The sequence below is a fragment of the Cervus elaphus genome, chromosome X (assembly GCF_910594005.1).
Source record: "Cervus elaphus chromosome X, mCerEla1.1, whole genome shotgun sequence".
NCBI classification, from domain to species: domain Eukaryota; kingdom Metazoa; phylum Chordata; class Mammalia; order Artiodactyla; family Cervidae; genus Cervus; species Cervus elaphus.
Window position 1 is genome coordinate 164557582 of NC_057848.1, and position 19541 is coordinate 164577122.

The window sequence follows — 19541 nt, forward strand, 5'->3', positions numbered from 1 at the left end:
TATTTTTTATATTTCTGATTTTATAATTGTAAGCTTGCATTGCTTTTATAATAAGCAACAATAATGCAAACTAATAGTACATAAAAATAAAAGTGATAAGAAATGGATTACAATTTTTTATCTTCTCCTCCTCCTCACTATACCTCAAATGGAATAGTCTGTTATTTATGCCAGCTCTAGTTTGTGCATCAGTTTTCAGATTTAAAAAAATAGATGGTGAAATTAAATGACAGATCTGCACACAGAAATGACAGGAAGTTCACTGTAAATAAATAATTGATTTAGTCATTGAAACCATGCAGAATTCCTATTTAAGGAGAAGGAATATTTAAGCGTATGTGACCATAAGAAAATGTCTCCCTTTGCTTTTTACGCAAGATGGATGGTGACTCGTCATGTTCAGGAAGTGTTTTGAAGTGGATAATGGCTCTTTTCCTGATATTTGCAGGCACATGGCTTAATCCTCTTTGGAAAGCCTTCCTTTGAAGATAAACATAGACGTTGGTTTTAGCTTAATTCTCCTTCCCTAAAGTCACTTCCTGCTTTGAAATTATACAATTCCATAACAAATGTGGATAAGCAGTAATTAACAAATGGGAAAATGAGCCATTTTATTTCTGTCCTAAACATAAAGCTGAACCCATGGAATTGTGCCCCAAGCTGGGACTTGGCTTATTTATCCAAGCTGTAGGATGCCCTGGAATAAAGCAATGTGCTGTGAACTGTGATGGTGGACCTTGGATCAGTTTGATGCTCCTCGCTGATAATAATAGGAAAACCCACTTAAACCAGCTTAAATAATTAGGAATTGTAGAGGCTTGTGTCACCCAAAATTTCACAAGTATGACAGGTTTCATTCAGTGACTCTGGTCTTTTTCCTGCAATTCTCTTGACTTTTGTTTCTCTAAGCATCTCTATAGCTTCTCTGGTGGCCCAGACTGTAAAGAATCTGCCTGCAATACAGAAGACCTGGGTTTGATCCCTGGGTTGAGAAGGTCCCTTGGAAAAGGGAATGGCTACCCAGTCCAGTCTTCTTGCCTGGAGAATCCCATGGACAGAGGAGCCTGGCAGTCTATAGTCGTTGGGGTCGCAAAGAGTCGGACACGACTGAGCCACTGACTGATTGACTAAATATCTCTAAGCTCTTATTGAGAGAACCTGTGGAAGTCTGGGGATAAATCTGACAATGTTTAGGGCAGTGGTTCCCAACTTGGGGTAATCCATCCCCAGGAGACAATGTCTGGAGACGTTGTTGATTCTAACAACTGAAGAGATGCTACTGGCATCCAGTGGGTGGAGGCTAGTGTTGCTGCTAAGCATCGTTCACACACAGGGCAGTCCCCATGACAGATGACCGCAACTGTCAACAGTGCTGAGGTTGAGAAACCCTGACAGAGGGGAAGAAAATGTTTCCGTCTTCCTGTGTCTCTCGCTAACAGTCAAAGCAAGATTTTGCAGAGGCCTCCAGACACCTTTCCTTCACGTGCTTTCATCTGGGTTCCAGGATCAGTTATGGGCCGGAAGGGTGATATTACCAAGATCAGCTCATCTGGCCCTTACATATATGCGAATGCCCACTCTACACACTGTGTCCACATGAAGAAAAAACATACTTCGTGGAGCAGTACTATTTTGGTCTGAGCAAAAAAGGGTAATTCAGGTCTCGTTAAGAATCCTGTGAACTGCCAAAGAATAACCACTCTCTGTAGCAATCCAAGTCCCCACTGTGGGATTTGGGAGAGCTCTTCTGCACCCCTATTTTTTTTCTGGGTCATCTGCATCAATACCTTTCTAGAAAAAGATAAGACTGGAAGTGACTCACTAACAATCTGAAGACTTTCTCAGGGAAAATTATCTTCAGTGAGGAGGAATGAGAAATGAGTATTTTAGGGAGGGTTTGCAGAACCACTTTCTATGCTGAATCATTTAGAAATTTGTATTATTAATCGAGGTGAGAGATGATTTTAGCTTGGACCAGAGTGGAGCAGTGGAAACAATGAGAAAAGGTCAGATTCTACCGTGTTTTGAACATAGTGACAGTGAGATTGACTAACAGATTGGCTGTGGGGTACAATATGGAGTCAGAGGTGATAGGAAGACAAGGTTTTTTGCCTGGGTCACTGGAGGGATGAACTTAGATCGACTTAGCTGGGGAAAACCATAGGGAGGTTGGGAAGCAGTTGAAGCAGTCAGGGAATTCAGAAAGAAAAGTCCTGCTTGGCTACATAAACTAGGGAGTAATAACAGATGGGATATTTAATGGGAAATATGAGGGTCAAGAGAACCCTGGAGAAGGCAAATGAGAAAAGCAAAGAGAGAATCTGCAAAGCAGGAGAGTGACCAGTTCTGTTGAGCCGGAGCACAGGCTTTGCTGGGAAGAAGGGCAAGAGGATTCGGAAGCCTGAACTAGGGTCAGGTCATGGAGAAGGAAATGGCAACCCACTCCAGTATCCTTGCCTGGAGAATCCCATGGACAGAGGAGCCTGGTAGACTACAGTCCACAGGGTCGCAAAGAGTCGGACACGACTGAGCGACTTCACTTCACTTTCATGGAAAGCCTAGGGTCTTGTGCTGAAAGATCTCAGTTGACTGAAGAACAGTGGAAGGATTTTGAGCAGGGAAGGGCCATGTGAAGAGAGGAAGGTCACGGTGGACCAGGCAGGAACTCATCTCCAGCATCTCCAGCATGGGGTCTAGGTGCGGGGGCTCAGTAGCTGTGGAGCACTGGGCTTAGTTGCCCTGCAGCATGTGGAATCTTCCCAGTCCAAGGACTGAACCCATGTCCCCTGCATTGGCAAGGCAAGACTCTTAACTGCTGGACCACCAGGGAAGCCCTTCTGCTTACAATTTTAATGTTCTTAACACTATCCACTTATAGCCTAAAACATAGTCAAGTTGTGGTCTGAGACACTTACCTTCCTATTCTATCTGGCCAAATGATTCATCCTTCCCCTCCAGGTGAGAAATGCCAGTCCCTTTCATCCCCTGTGGACCTGTAGGCTCACAAAAGATATTTAACAAAGGTGATTCATTTTCCTGAAAAAACTATTGATAATCTGCATTTCCCAACACGTAATGAGCTTGACATCAATTAGTAGTGTATGTTTTTCCTTTATGTGAAACATTATCTTGGATTTCTCATAATTAAACCACAGATTTAAAGAGTGGGCACTGCTTTCTGTTGTATATTTTTCTAAAACAATACACATAAGTCTAGACAAAGAAAAAAAATAGCTTTCAAATTTTATTTGCATAGGAATTTCCTGAAAAATTTCTTAAAATGCAGATTCCTGGGCAGTAATCCTGTTGTGGTTGATTCAGGGCTGACTTCAGCAGGTCCATTTTGTCCATTACACACCATTATCTGATTATGGGGCCTGGGAACCTCAAGCTCTCCAGGAACCCCCACAAACCTCCAAGCTGAAAAGGAAATTATTGGCTCCCAAGGTAATAATGTAATTTCTTACCTAAAAATGTAGTATATCAATTTCACCGTCAGTATTTTTAACAATCTTATCACATGTAAAAGCGATTTATAATGTACATTTTTCTCTCCTAGCAAGTATTCCTGAAAACATACAATGATCACTTAAAAATAACAGCCAAACAAGAATTCTATGAGTACTCACTGCCAAATCATGTCAAAATCAAAATTATAAAAATTCTTTACAAGACTGTGATAGGCCTTAAAAGTAAGTGCTTAAAAGAACAGTCCTGGGGCTCTACTCTGATTTGAAAAAAGCATTCGTAGGTGATTCCAGTCACACTTGGAGAACCAGTGGTCTAAGTGGATATTTCATATTACCAAAGCCTTCTTGTCTTCATCCAATCTTTTATCAAATTTCTCAGCACCCACTATGTGCAGGGCAATATGCTCAGTGGTGGAAATACAGTCATGAACAATATTATCCTTGTGAAGCCTCCAGACCAATGGGAGAGACAGTCAATAGACAAATGGACAAGCATATGAAAGCAATTACAAGCTGAGATAAGTGCTGAGAAGAAAATCAACGGAATGTTGAGATCAAGAAACCAGAGAACATTGATTTCAGATTGAGAAGGTCAGAGGAGCCTTTAGCAAGGGAGTGGGATTAAAGAATAAAGAAGGAGGAGGCAGGCCTATGAAAATTCCTGGGAAGAACAGTTCAGGCGCAGGGAACAACAGCACGGGTAGAAAGCCCTGTGCAGTACCCAGCTCGTCTTGTTTATGAGGGTCAGGACAACAGGAGGAAAGAAAGAGGAAAGATGGGCTGGCTGAGGAAGTCAGCCCAGACCATTTTGCTCAGGGCAGTCCTGTGCAGATGGACTGTATTCTAAGTGAAGTAAATTGACAGGCTTTGCTTGTTTGTTATTTTTTAAAAGCTTGAGTATGGAATGATATTTTGTGTAGCAGTTGAAAGCCCAGCTCTGGACTCGGACTGATTGAGTGTGAATTGTGGCTTTGCCCTCCTTACTCAATCCCTTACCTGTAAAATGGAAGTAATAATAGTACCTACTTCATTAGGATGTTTAACATATTTAATAAATACATGATAAGCACCATATGGTGCATGCTAAGTCATTTCAGTCATGTCCAGCTCTTTGTGGCCCCATGAACTATAGCCCGCCAGGCTCTCCTGTCCATGGGATTCTCCAGATGAGAATACTGGAGTGGGTTGCCATGCCCTTCTCCAAGGAATCTTCCAGACTCAAGCACCATGTATGTTTTGGTAATGAAGGTTTTTGTTTAAGAAAATCATTCTGGTTTCCCCTCTGGGAAGAAGGAACAAGGGCAAGGGCAAGAGTGGACATGGTTAGGTTGGCTGGAAGGCTGTTCAAGAGAAATATGATGGAGGCTGGAGGTGGGATGATGATAGCAGAGTTGGAGAGAGGGGTTGGTCTCCTGATTTTTTTTTTTTTTCGAAGGCAGAGTTGACAGAAACTGGGAATAGATTAAATGTGGGGCATGAAGTGAAGAAAAGAATTAAGAAAAGCCATTTGGTTTCTGGCTCAACTAATTGGGTGCATACAAATCATCTTCATTACTATCAATCATCATCAATATCATTGTCATCAACCTTTATTGAGCAGATCTGCATGCCAGGCACTGAGATAAATGCTTTACAAACACCTCTTAAGATGTGGGAGGCTTAGGTACAAGGACATTTGCCAGAAAGGAAAGTCAAGAGTTCAGCATTGGATAAGTGAAGTTTGAGATGACCCTGAGATACCAGATGGAAGGTCAAGAAGGCAGTTGGATAGTCGACTCTATAAAACTCAAGAGATGACTGGTTTGGAGATAATGTTCACGAGTCATGAACTCTGCAACGGAATTCACCACAGTGTTCTTTTACATAATGATTTGGGCTGTTCCAATAATGTTTTATTTCTTTTGGCCTACTCCTTTCTTTTTGAGTTCAGGACCTGCTTCCTAACAACCTTTGTGTCAATTGAGTTTTCAGTCACTTCTCCACAGTGTAAAATGATGCATTGCATGAACATTTCGGATTCTGAATAGAACTCAACTGAGCTCAACTTGTCTACTCTGAAGTTCATGTTCTCCATGAAACATTTCCTAGTTAAAACTCAAAGAAACTTCAGTTCAAGTTATGATCTGAAATCAACAGAATTATATTAATTCATATGGGTATAGAAAGTCATTTATTTACAGTGTTTAAAGTGACATTTAAATTGACATTTGAACAGTTTTTCCAATCCCACACAGTTAGTGGCATAAGGTCTTGAGAAAGCATGAAACATTTTTTTATCAGCTTCATATTTCATCAAGCTTGCCAAACACAGTTCGTTTTCCATAGAAATTCACAAACCTGAGCAGTGGCCAAATTTTCAGAGTCGCTGAATATCAGCCAGTGAATAAAATTGTTAAACCCTTTGACCCCCCCCCCCCACTTTTTTTTCCTTAAAAAGTAACATAAGCGTGTGCCTCTGAGTTTTATTATATGACATCTATTACCCACAGCACTCAAATGTGCTTGAGAAAAAGCCTGTATGAACATTTCGGCACAGAACTAACACAGAAGGGGTCTATTGTGAGCATTCATTTGCAACCTTGCTTATCCTCAAATGGAAAAGCCTTCTCCTCCACCGATGTTCTTCAGAGGGCAGTGGTACCAACTTGTAAAAATGAATAATTTTTTAAAACATTTATTTTGCTGAAGTAGAGTTGATTTGCAATGAGTTTAATTTCTGCTTTAGAGCAAAGTGACTCAGTTATACATATATATATATTCTTTTTCATATTCTTTTCCATTATGATTTATCACACAATATTGAATAGAGTTCCCTGTGCTATACAGTAGGACCTTGTTGTTATCTTGCATTCACTAATCCCAAACTCCCAATCCATCCCTCCTCGTTGGCAACCACAGGTCTGTTCTCTATGTCTGTGAGTCCATTTCAAAGATAACTTCATTTGTGTCATATTTTAGATTCCACCTGTAACTGATAATGTATGTTATTTATTCTTCTCTTTTTGACTTATTTCACTTAGTATGACAATCTCTAGGTCTACTCATGTTGCTGCAGATGGCATTATTTCATTATTTTTTATGTCTGACGGTATTCCATTATATATATACACCACATTTTATTTACTCATTCATCTGTAGAAGGACATTTAGCTTGTTTCTATGTCTTGGATATTGTAAAAAGTGCTGCAGTGAACATTGGGGTGTATGCATCTTTTCAAATTATTATTTTCTCTGGATATATGCCCAGGAGTGGGATTGCAGGATCACATGCAACTCTATTTTTAGTTCTTTGAGGAACCTCCATACTGTTCTCCATGGTGCCTGCACCAACTTACATTCCCACCAGCAGTGTAGGAAGGTTCTCTTTTCCCCACACCGTCTCCAGCATTTAGCGTTTGTACATTTTTTGATGATGGACGTTCTGACCCATGTGAGGTGGGACTTCATGGCAGTTTTGATTTACATAAAAATGAATAGTTTTAAGGACCTTTAAAGGTTGAAAAATTTCCAACAAATCCAAATAGGCAAAAATCACACATTGGTCCAAAATGTGATAAATTTCAAACACTACACATGATTGTTAATTGGGGCCTCTCGTGAACCTTTCCCTTAAGACTTTTGTCCTGATATCAGAATGCTCTGATTCAAACAAAATCTTGAGCAGGGGACAGGGTGTAACTAGTTATCATGAAGAAAATAATGTTCTTGGGCACTGGCATATTGTGCCCAAGAATAGTTTGGAAAGATAAAGGCTATAGAAATAAACAAATAATAATAATAATGAGTATCATTAACTAAAATGTAACTCTAATGTAGTTCTCTTTGTGAATGATAAAATTATATAAGAATGTTGAATCTCTTTAACCCAGTGAGCACTGTGATTTTCTCCTCATTGAATTGCTTGCTTCATTGGCATCACCTGATAATTTCATTTTTACTTATAATTGTAAAAATGCACAAGAGCATGTAGAGGCAATACTCATTATTTTTTAAAATACTGAAAAAAATAGCTCCTTTTTCTTCAAGAAAAAAAACAAGGTGAAGAGTAACAGTTAACTACTGAATTTCAGCTATGAAAAAGTGACTGTGCTGTCAGGGGCCACTGTGCTTAAGTCACGCCTCATGTATTTGGAGAGGGTGGGTTGCTCCATGCGATACTGGAGCAGGTGTAAGTTCAGAAGGACTCTCACCAATGGGAACCATGGGTGTGCTAGGAAGGGAGTCACCACCAGGGAGTGAAGGAGTCAGGGCGGAGAGGGGCCAAACCACGAAGCTGGAGCAGAAGTCTTATCAGAAGTGTCCCAGCAAGGAAGCTGAGGAGAAGGGTCCCGATTTGCCAGGGGCCAGGAGTCACAGCTCATGCTTGACAGAAGCCCTGTCTCACCATGGCCCCTGGCAAGCCACATAGGTGAACCTGCCCAAGTCATGGTGATCTCAGAGGAGCCCAGGGTAATTGGGGAAGGGTTCTGGCATGGGAATAAGCAAGAGCTAGCACTTCATTTTTTTTAACACTTCATTTTTTAATGAAACAGTTTTATTGAGGTTTAATTCACATACCTTACAATTCACTCATTTAACGGGTATAATTTAACAGTATAGTCAGAGTTCTGCAACGACTACCGCCATCAATTTTAAAAGTTTCATCAGCCCCAAAAGAAACCCTGTGCCTCTTAGTCATTGCTGCGCCCAGTCCTCCCGTCTGCCTCAGCCCCTGGCAACCACTAATCTCTTGCCACTCTATAGATTTGCCTCTTCTGAGCACGTCATAGGACTGGAATCACACAATATGTCATCTATTATGGTTAGCTTCTTTCATTCAGTGTAATGTTTTCAAGGTTCATCCACACTGTAGCATGTATCAGTTCTTTCCTTTTTATGGCTGAGTAATTCCATTGTATAGGTATGTCACATTTTGCTTGCTTATTCATTGGTTGATGGACATTTGGGTTGTTTCCATTTTTTGGCTATTATCAGTAATGCTGCTGTGAATCATTTTGTGTACAAGTTTTTGTGTGGATAAATATTTTCATTTCTCTTGGGCATATAGTTAGGAGTGGAATTGTTGGGTCATGTGATAACTTCACATGTAACATTTTGAGAAACTGAAAACTGTTTTCCAAAGCATTTACATTCAGACCAGCATTGTGTGAGAGCTCCAATTTCTCCACATCCTTGCCAACAGTTCTTTGTATCCATCCGAGTGGGTGTAATGGAGTGTCTCATCATGATTTTGATTTGTATTGCCCTGATGGCTAATGCTGTCAAGCATCTTTCTTTTCATATCCTTATTGGCCATTTGTATGTTTCCTTCAGAGAAATGTCTATTAAGAGTCTTTGCCCATTTAAAAGTTGGGTTATTTGTTTTTTTATGATTGGGCTGTAAGATTTCTTTATATATTCTGGGTCCAAGTCCCTTATCAGATAGATGAATTAGCATATGATGTAAATGATGTGCCCCCTCCAGCATTCATATTGCACCTCTACCATTTACTTTAAACTGGTATACGCCCATGTAACCATTTACCTCGGATTTATAACTTTCAGAACTTTCCCCCTAGTAAGTTCTCGGTGCCTTTCTGCCTCGTGTGCCAAAGGAGGCCTTTCAGAGCTGAGAGTTCCCCAGGGTGTCTGACTCAGAGGATCACAGTGACCCCAGGCCTTCTCCCTCCCAGGGCCTCTAGCTACGCATTCCAGCCAGGGAGCCTGCCTGCCCGGCTCCTCCAGCTCCCCAAGCAGTATCCCCGTCTCCAGCCTCCTTCTCTGTTCCCACACTGGCCAGGGGCTCTGCGTGGGGAGGATGGGAGGTCAGTTCTGCCTGGAGCTGCTGCTGCTACTGAGGTGTAAGGACCCTGCAGAGGTAAGAAGATGTGGTGTGTACATTTCAGGCTGTCTGTGTTTGTGCCTCCTGCCTGAAGCGCAGCAGGACCCAAGCCAGTAAGATCGTGGATGGCTTCATGGGCTAATAGTCCTGGAGCTGCAACGGGGGAAGGTAGACACAAGCAGGAAAGGGTGAGAGAAGCAGTCACTTTGGAGGGATTGACTCAGCTGGTGCCAGCACCCGGGTCTCTTTCAGCTTCAAAGTTCAGATGGTTCAAATGACACTTCAGATGTCTCTGCCTGTTGCTTTAGGAGAAGGTTCAGAGCCTTCAAGCCAGGCTGACTGGAACACTACATATCATTGCCAAGACACTCATTTTTATTGAACACTTAAAGCAAATCTCAGTAAGGACCTGCCATTTCTTCGGCACCTTTCCTTTTGGCTGTTTTCTCAGTATTTAAAAATGGATGCAATTTGACTTTAACAATGCACATTGGCTTATATTGTTAGTGTTGCATGCATCTTAGTGGCCTTTGATTGCAATATTTTTCTGAAACAGAGAAACTGAATGTGGGGACGGATTTGATGATGGCAGGGTCACCTGGCTAGTCTGTGGTAGAACCGAGATTAAGTACCTTTGCTTTTGAGCTTCTCTTTGGGTCTGGATCTTTGGATGCCATAAAATGATGAAAATTCGGGAAAAGGGCAAATCTTGCCCTTCCCTTCAGTACAATGGAGGATGAAGATTCTATGACATTTACAAGCAGAACGGGTACTGATGTGAAACCACAAAATGTGGTCTGACTCTTGCATGTGGCAAAGACAGGTGACTGATGGAGAAAAGCAGAAAGCCTTGGTTTTGCTGCTTGCAACCTCTGGCACAAACCTTGCTTTTTGTAGTTCCAGCTTTTTATGATTTCATAGAAAGACCTAAAAATTTAGAATATTCCAAAGGTGTTCACAGAGCTTAGATACTTGCTCATTTTATATAGCTACAAGTAAAGGTTTCTTTGAATCCTTCCTAAAGGAACAGAAGGCATCATATTAAACATTAGCTTATTTGATGAATGTTTTTAACACCAAGAAGGTGAAGCCACAGACCTTCCTACAGATCAGCAGTCTCTTACCTTAAACTACATGACCATCTACTTCAATTCATATATGGAGTTCTTCCTCTCTCTATCGTGTGCACATTGCCACTATCTATATATTGTTAAAAGTATTGTAAATACATGAAAATTATTTAATTTGTTAAAAACCAAATTACTTTTGGAGAAAATTTATTTCTTAAGTCACCGTCATTTATAATCTGTTGAATGATCCATTTTGAAAGAGGGCAAAGGCTTAAATACTGCAATTCTGGTTATTTACAGTATTAGCAGCAATAACAGAAATCAACTCAGGCTGCAGTGACTACAGGTTCCAAGCTACCTAACACCGTTCATCCGACACAGTTTTTTTTCTACCTGTGGGAAAATGAGCCACACAGGCAGTAAATCCCCTTTTGTTTTCCAACTCTCTTCGGAAATCCTACTGATAGGAATTGTGCATTTAAGCAGTGTTCAGTAAAAACGGTTAAAAATCCATCACTGTTTTTTTCTATTAAAAAAATTTTTTTTGCAGTTGCTCATTTGTGGATATTTCCAGATTAAGAACAGAGTATTTGCGGAAACCAGGTTGAGCCCAAGTTCCTCATGACATGGCGAACATTGGATTTTGTGAATCTTCCTTCTGAGCCTGAGTTTGTTCTGCATGTCACTGTGCAAATTCACAAACGTTTCCTTCTCTAGTCAACACCCCCGTGGGGGGAGCCAGTTGGGAATGCCACCTCGATAGCTAGGATTTGTGGAGGCTTCAATGCAGGAGGCCGTTGAGATACTGAACCTTTCCATGTATTTTAATCTGGACATCAAGTGCCGGGTAGAGAAAGTATGCCAGCCAATTAGTTCTGAGTTAATGTCCTGAGAAGAATATGTCAGCAACCTTCCTATTCTGACCATTCTTTAGAATGCCACTTGAAATGGCCTCTCCATACGTGTTGGGTATGATTTCAGTACGCCTCCTGGAAAGCAAGATGATGCAGGGCCAAGGCCTGAATTTCCTAGATGTCCTTAGTTCCCACTGTAGCTTTCTCTGAATGAATCAAGTTCCCATAAGGTCTGGACTTGTGTGTGTTTGTTTTCAATCCACCTTTTGGAGCCAAGGAAAGGGTGAGGGCCGTTCATGCTCAGGGTCACACTCACAGGCGGGATGTATGAGTCTCTCCTGGTTGCCATGGCAAAGCTGCCCTGGAGTGGGGATACTTGCCCATATTTGCAGAGCTTTCCTCCCCATGTGTGCTGGTTCACCACAACTGCAGAGGAGTTATTGGATTGAGAGTTCTGTAGCTTTCTTTACAACGAGCTCCTTATCACATCCTTGGGAGGTCAAATGGACAGGAAAAATTAAGTGGCAAGAGGAGATAAGCTTTATGACTCTGATCAGTTGAATTTATATTTGCTCTTAGCAATATAAATTGGTTTAGTTAGGATCCTAGGGGCAGATGACAAATTAGTTAACCTTTTAAATGATACTCATCAATCATGGGACAGGGTTTGTGTTTTAAGAAATACCTAATTTCTTTTTCAAGTTGAATGTTTGAACACCTCCTCATCTATAAACTGAGTACAGAGACAAGTTTTCCTCTATAAGGTTGTGAAAATTGAAGGAGCCAATACATGTCATGTGCTTAAAACAGTGCCTAGACTATAACAAGAGCCCAGTAAATGTTTGGTGTTATTATTATTATCTTTACTTTTATAGGACTGTGTGGTGACTTTTTAATGCAAATGACAGTTCCTTGAGTAGATATTAAGCATACTGACCAGCCTCCAGATATTTTTCTAAATCTCCCTCAAGGAGTTTACCAGTTAGTAAAGAGAGACCAAAGTAGAAACAAGTAGTTTCTTGAAATAGAGGCACACCCAACATATATCCTGGGAAACCTCGAGGCCTGAGCACTCCAGCCTGTGTAGACCAACAAGAAAAGGTCTACAGACGAGGAGGCATTGAGCTAAAGCTCATGTATGGCCATTCTCCTGATCTGTGGTGTATGGAGGCCAGGAGGGAGGGCCTTAATCACACATGGAAGAGTGTCTTGAGTTTGATATTTGCACAGATAAGATGTTCTGTGTCTTGATTCCCTCAAATATTGTAGGTTTCCCAAGGTCTGCACTCAATCAAAGTAGGTCTCCTTTACTTACATCACACTGCTTTATATTCCTATGATTGTCAGAGGATTTTGGCAATAATTTTGTGACCAAAACTTTACTCATCAAATATTGGGAGAGTGGCGGTTCTGAAAATCGTGAGAATTAAGGCATCTTAAATTCCTGTCCACTCTTTGCACACAACTGCTTATCTCGTTATTCTGCCAAATTCAAGCAAATTTAAAAACCAGATGTTTCCCAAACAAACCAATGAGCTCTAATTCAGTGCTTATTCTAATGGCTAATGATCTGATTATTTTTCTCCTCCTTTCTCACTTGGCTAACACAACCACTTTTATGTAACTTCAGAAGAAGCAAATAACTATTCTAATTTCTGCAGAATTGCCTTGATTTAGACAACTCAGCTGATTTAATCCTAGAGTGACCATCTCTTCATCTTGCACGTTTTCTTTAACAGCCTGGTCACTCCCCAAGCTGTTTAGAGTTTTCTGAGGCAGTTGATACAGGAAGTGAAAATCCTTTTGTATGAGGTCCTATAGCAAGTTTGCTAACTTTGAGATGTGAGCTTTTGGGTTTTCTTTCTCAGTGATGTTTTTAAAATGCATACAGACTCAGACACTTGTCCAGAGTCTCATTCTTTCTGTATCTTAGGTTTTGAACACACAGCATGACTCAGTGTTGGTGTTGTTTTCCAGAGTAGGGTTTCTCAACATGACCAGTGCTGACATTCAAGGCTGGATCATTCTCTGTTGTGGGGGTCTGTCTTGTGCGCTGAGGACGGTCAGCAGCATCCCTGGTCTCTCCCTACTAGATGCTGATAGTACTGCTTCAGGCCTATCTGCATCCCCGCATGGTGACTCCAGACGTTGCCATATGTGCCCTAGAAAGCAGTGCTGCCTGGTTGAGTACCCCCTGCTCTAAAGAAACACAATTCGTTAAAGAAGCGCCTAGAGTGGAATTAGCAAGGAGAGGTTCAGAGTTGGAAGTTGCCATATACGGGGGCCAGGCCTTACAAAGAAGGTAAAAGGAAGACATTCCGAGGGAGACTTTCTAATGCTCTGGCTGCCAGTGAACCCATGCTGCCCTCCCGGTGGCTTTACTCTCCTTCTGCCCTTAGAGTGATCTTAGAGGTGGCAAAGAACAGCCTCTGGGGGGTGTCAGATAGAAGGCAGGGGCCATGGAACATAGCCATAGTGAGAGAGGTGTTCAGCTGGCTCTATGTCAGAGATGGCACATTGACGCAAGGCAGTTGTGTTCGACTTTGGAGCCTTTGGCAGAAAAAGCTTTCATATTTTCAAATTCTGTATCAGTCCCTGCTTCCACCTGTGTAATGTTCCCTTTGTGGGTCTATAGAGCCAGGAGAAGGCTCCCCCTTTCTGAATATGAGTGATAGAGCGTGTTGACATAAAAGGACTCAGAGATGGACGTTAGTACTACTTATAGATGAAGAAATTGAGGCATAGAGAGGCAAGAAACTCATCCAAGTTTCCACAGCAGATAGGCCAAGGTCACGATTGTGACCCCAGAACCCCCACATTCCACAGACAAATTCGAAGCATGGAAAATTCTTTGAAGAGGAAAACAAGATCTGGCTGTTCTGAGGGAGATATTTAACATTGTTGTAAAATTTTTTTGATTAAGAAAAAGAAAATAAATGCTGCACCTTGGGCTATTTTTTGTTGACCCTAGGGCCTGTTATTTGTAAGGGGCCTTCACTGATCTTGATTTTTTTGATGGGTGATTCAGGCATGATTTATTGAGGGAGGTATTTTGGGACCTAAATGACCATTTCTTTTCCCTCACCCTGACCTGTCCTGTCCTCACCATTCCCAGCCCTATCTTATTCCTCAAGCATTATCTATTTCTAGAAGAGTCAGGTGTTTCAGATGAAGACTAGATGGATAGCCATTCCCTTCTCCAGGGGATCTTCCTGACCCAAGGATTGAACTCACATCTCCTGCATTATAGGCAGATTTTTTACTGTCCGACCTACCAGGGAAGCCCATCTTATCTCTCAAGTATTATTTATTTCTAGAAGAATCAGGTGTTTCACATGAAGACAGGATGAATTCTTCCCAGCAGGGAAGTGTTTTGGAATAAGTAAATTTCAGCTAGTGACTCCCTACTGATAAGGCTCTAGACCAAATGGGAGCAAAGGGAATTATAAGGCAAATCACAAAACAACAACTAAAAATTCCAATTAATGAGAATTTCACAACAAACACAGGCTGATGGCTGTTTTATTAAAGCAATGTGGAACACAGCTAGAGGCCATTATGTTCTGGAAATGTGGGAAATTGGTTGAAATCATTTTTCTCTTGTGATCCCCATGTTGAGCCACAATCAAATCCCTTTTAAGAAAAATCAATACAGTTCCTTGCTATTTTGTATTCTTTTTAAAGCCTTGACCTTAAACTCAGTCTTTTTAGCAAGTGTTTATTGCTAAGGGGCAAACTTCAGATATGGGAGAAAATTCAGTGTTTTTGTGTTGAGTTGTGAGAGGAAGTGGTCAACTTGACTTTGTTTGTAAATAAAATGAACAACTTGACCTTTTCCCCTTGTATTTTTGTATTGAAAGACGTATAATATGCCTTGATAATAATGATTAGTACAATGGCCATATAGTTTCTAAACGATTGGAATGGAGAAAATTTTTATTTCAAATTTCAAATTGTTCAAATAGCATATGTCCTTTTACTGGAGGTAAACTTCGTGGACATGCAAGTGTGTCTGTCAGTGTGTGTACTCTCAAGCACGCAGGTAGCCATTTATCCTATGTTGTGCTGTTGGTTTGAACCACAAAATAGAAAAGAATGTAAATATTTCCCAACGCTTACAGGCAGTCAGCCACTCTCAGGGATGGATGAAAGTTTGTTATTTTTTTCTTTATCTTTCCATCAGCTTACACTTTGGCCTAATTCCAGTGAAACCCTAGGTCAAGGGCAGCCCCTGCCTTCTACCTCCAGTGTGGATGTGGCTGGTAGAGGACTGAAAATAAATGACCATTTTTTGGAACTAAAAGTGTCTCTTACAAGCAGAAAAATCAATTTAGCAGAACTCTTGATTTGTCTATTTTAAAAGAACACTAGATGGGAAACCATTTTGGAGTGTGTGATTCAGCCTGAGGAAGAGAAGGGTGTTTCTAGGGTTCTTAGAAAATTCCCATACAGGATCGTACTTACTGGAGTGCTTGGAAAATAACTTGTAATGGATAGTTGAGATATTCAGTTTTAACCAGCAAGTATGTTTGTTTCATCTTTTGTTTAAAATCTTTGAATTCCTAGGAGTTGCTTTTCTACTTCAGGAGGCAGTATATAGAGCAGCACTGTCTAGTAAAACTCTGGGTGGTAAAAGAAATGTTCTGCATCTTTGCAGTCCAGTATGGTAGCCACTAGCCACATGTGTCTCGTGTGACTGAGGAACTGAATTTGAAAATTAATTTCATTTTCATTAAAAAAAATTTGAATAGCCACTTGAGGATCTTTACTGAACAGTGCCAAGTGTAGAGCATAATTACCAGTCAGCATATGTCTTTGATTTTAAATATTCCATTATATTATCACCTTAAATTTTAATTTGTAAAATGTGACAACTATTACTCTTTCTAACTAAGTGACGATTACTTCCAGGTAATCCTTCATTTCCCATCCTCTTTGCATGCTAACAATGCATATATTATAATAACATGTCTTACACTTTTATTCTAATTTTGCTGCTGCACAGTATTGTTAAAGGACTCTTGCCTTCCAAATAGCTCATTATCCAAGAGCCATATATCTGGCAAGGAGTAATAAGCATTACTCATGAATTTAAGATGCCAATCTTGGGTTTTCTTTCAAATTGTTTTCAATTTAATAAAACCAAACTTCCATAAAAAATAGGGGGTTATGAAAATAGAGCCTAGAAATTAGCATGTTAAATTGCATTTTCCTTTGCCCTTTCTAATAAGTGAACTGTGAGCATTTTCTGGTTAATTGGAATGGGTATTGACTGAAGTTGAACTCTTCAGATGATTCAGACCCGATGTAATTAAGCATAGGAGAGAAAAATATACATTATAGCCAGTTGAAGCCCAAAAGTAAAATTAGATAATTGACTAATTTTAAGTGGGCAAGTAGTTTAGGTATTATTTGAATCAAAAGAGAACCAACCCATTTAATTTGAAGTCGTCACAAGCCTCCTCTCTTTAAGGGTTTAGGACTTAGACACTGAGTTTTCTCTTTGACCTGCCTGCTCTTTGAATCCAGCTAATCTTTGATAGAATTTCAGTAGGTGCTGCTTTGGTGATCATTTCTATTTTACTTTATTTTTGTTGTTTCTAAATTCTTTTTCCTTAACTTTACAATGCTCATATCTTCTTTGTTGTTTGACTGTATTATTCGTTTTTGTTCCTGCTAAAGCCAGTTGCCCCTTTCCTTTCACCCTTCTTTGGTCCAAATATATCTCTGAAAAATCAAGTACATATGAACTGATTTCTGCTGGGAATTTACCTGAACGGGACTCACCAAGATCCAAAACTCACATCAAAGGGAACTGAAGGAAAGAGGTGTGTCTGAATTGAAGCAGAAAAAAGGGAAAACAAACTTTAAAAATTAAATTTGTTCTTGATTACAGAAGTAATTTATTATGTTTTTTTTTGTAGAAAAATTGGATCTTCATACAAACAGATGTATCTTCCTTCTAGCTTTTTTCTACACACATTTATATATGTGTGTTCAGATTATCTACACATTATGAAAAGTGAAGTGTTAGTCACTCAGTTGTGTCCGACTCTGTGACCCCAAGGTCTGAGGCTACAGTCCATGGGATTCTCCAGGCATGAATACTGGAGTGGGTTACCATTCTCTTCTCCAGGGGATCTTCCCCACCCAGGGATCAAACCTGAGTCTCCTACATTGCAGGCAGATTCTTTATGGTCTGAGCCACCAGGGAAGCCCTGTTTACATGTTATGGCTACACCTAATATTCACATTTGATATACAGTCTTGGTCTTAAATTTTACTTTATCACATTTTTTCCACTAATAAATTTTCTTCTAGAGATACTTTTTTACCACATAATTCCTTCAGATACATATAGACAAATTTCAGAGATGCAGGTTCTCAGTAGAATACATAATCATCATCTTTGAACATGTCTTACCATACATTTTAATGACTCTCTTTGGGTAATTCCTAGACATATATTTGCACCCTGGAAAAGTTATGCATATTGAAGCCCTCACCAACAAGGAGTGAATGAGAGCAGAACAGATTTTAAATGTATTAGTGACATGGGAGTGGTTATGGTGAGATGAGAATTTCCTTGAGGTTATCTACTCAACTTCATCAGTATTTTTAGCTTAATTTCAAAGACATAGCACACCTTTGTCAATAATATACTCTTGCGTTTCTTTTTTTGCTGATTTAAGAAGTTTTTATATATGTTTGTGTTTATTAGTATATTTATGATCAGTGTTGCTATTTATTTCAGCCTATACTTTGAGTCTTGGTCATTAGTATCTAGTGATTTTTCTTCCATATTTTATTCAAAAACATACAACATTGGGCAACTAAGCTTGAGTTTGAATGAATTAGAAATGCTCTTTTTTTATTTAATTTACATCAGCTTTGTTACATTACGTGGTGATACTTTGTGTTACACTAGGTAGCCACACACATCTACATGTTGCTTGTGGACTGCAGTCATCTGCTACATATAGGCAATCAGGAAATAAAATAACCTCAAAGTGACCAGAATAACAACCCAAAGGTCAATGTACTTTATTTTGTTAGGAAGAAAATGTATACAAAGTAACCTACATATTAGAAGATGTAAATATACACTAACAAAAAGAAGGAATTGCCTGGAGCAGAAAGGAATGGTTAGACTGACAACGTAATATCAGGTAATTTAAAACAGGCATCAGAGCTTTATTGCTTCTAAATTTCCAAGACAACTCACTTCAGTGATGAATGTTCATATGTCTCATTCTGGACCATCAAATAGATCCTATGTTGTGGTTAACATGCATGTCCACTATAGAAGACTACGATGAAAATGGTTTGTTAAAACATATGTTTGGGCATTTAATACAGAAGTTTCAGTTTCTTGTCACTTACGCAGGACACCTCATTCCATAGTGAGCAGTCCTCAGTCCAGAGCCTGAGCTTTTCCCTATAATTCAAATATGTGGTTTGAATATATGTATATAATTTGAATTATTTTAAAACTAGAATAATTTTGTCAGTGACCTTCCCAAATAGAGAATCCTCTTATATCAGAAAACTTGAAAGCAACTCGAGTCTGATTTGAAATTTTGTGTTCTTTTCAATATCACACATAGTTTTCAAGTGACATCATTCCTTACATCCTTAAAATGTTTCTCAGTACGAATAAACATAATGGCAATATTTTCATGAGCCGTGGAAGACAAAGTGTGGTGGGGGCATATATTTTGGAGACTATACCAGGATATATATTTCTATCTTTCTACTAGATTTTTTTTTTCAGGAAAGTCATTGACAAAACAATTCTCCTTAGTCCTGACCATATAAGCGTTACATTGTTGGAAGAGAAAGTTGGCTGTCATGACATAAATGACAAGGCTCTTGATGTCGATGTCATGACCCACTAATCAATTATTACCCACAATTGAAAGACACTAGCATGGAAATAGAGTGCATCATTCATCTAGAGATAGATGGTTCCAAGGTTGGTTATTTCAGGGGCACCGAAGACCTAGAGACTTTCTGCCTTTCTACTTGTCCCTCCTGGTTACAAGACGGCAGACACAACTCCAGCTATCACATCCTCAAACAAATAGATCCAAAGACAGAACAGCACTTTGCCCTAGTGTGTGTATACACAGTTTTTTGGGGTTTTTTAATGTATTTATTTTTTAATTGAAGGATAATTGTTTTATAGGCTTGGTAACAACTTAGGTACACAGTTTTAATTAGGGGGTAATTCTTTTCCCCAGAAGCTCCGCCTCTCCTATTAGATTTCCCTTTCGGTCTCATTCATTGTTCAGGTTCCAACACAACCAATCCCTAAACCAATCAC

At 39.8% G+C, this 19541-nt stretch overlaps 1 protein-coding gene across 7 annotated transcripts in view; it reads left to right on the forward strand.

The window, feature by feature from the left end:
- Window positions 1-19541, forward strand: part of ARHGAP6 (Rho GTPase activating protein 6) — a 510549-nt gene that overhangs the window by 349281 nt on the left and 141727 nt on the right. The window contains exon 1 of one of the 7 annotated variants that reach the window (XM_043895573.1): window positions 9074-9327. The exons of the other annotated variants lie outside the window; for them this stretch is intronic. Coding sequence (XP_043751508.1) covers window positions 9268-9327 — 60 coding nt within the window. The 5' untranslated portion in view covers window positions 9074-9267. Of the gene's footprint in view, window positions 1-9073; window positions 9328-19541 lie in introns of those variants that run through there. 7 annotated transcript variants of the gene reach the window in all.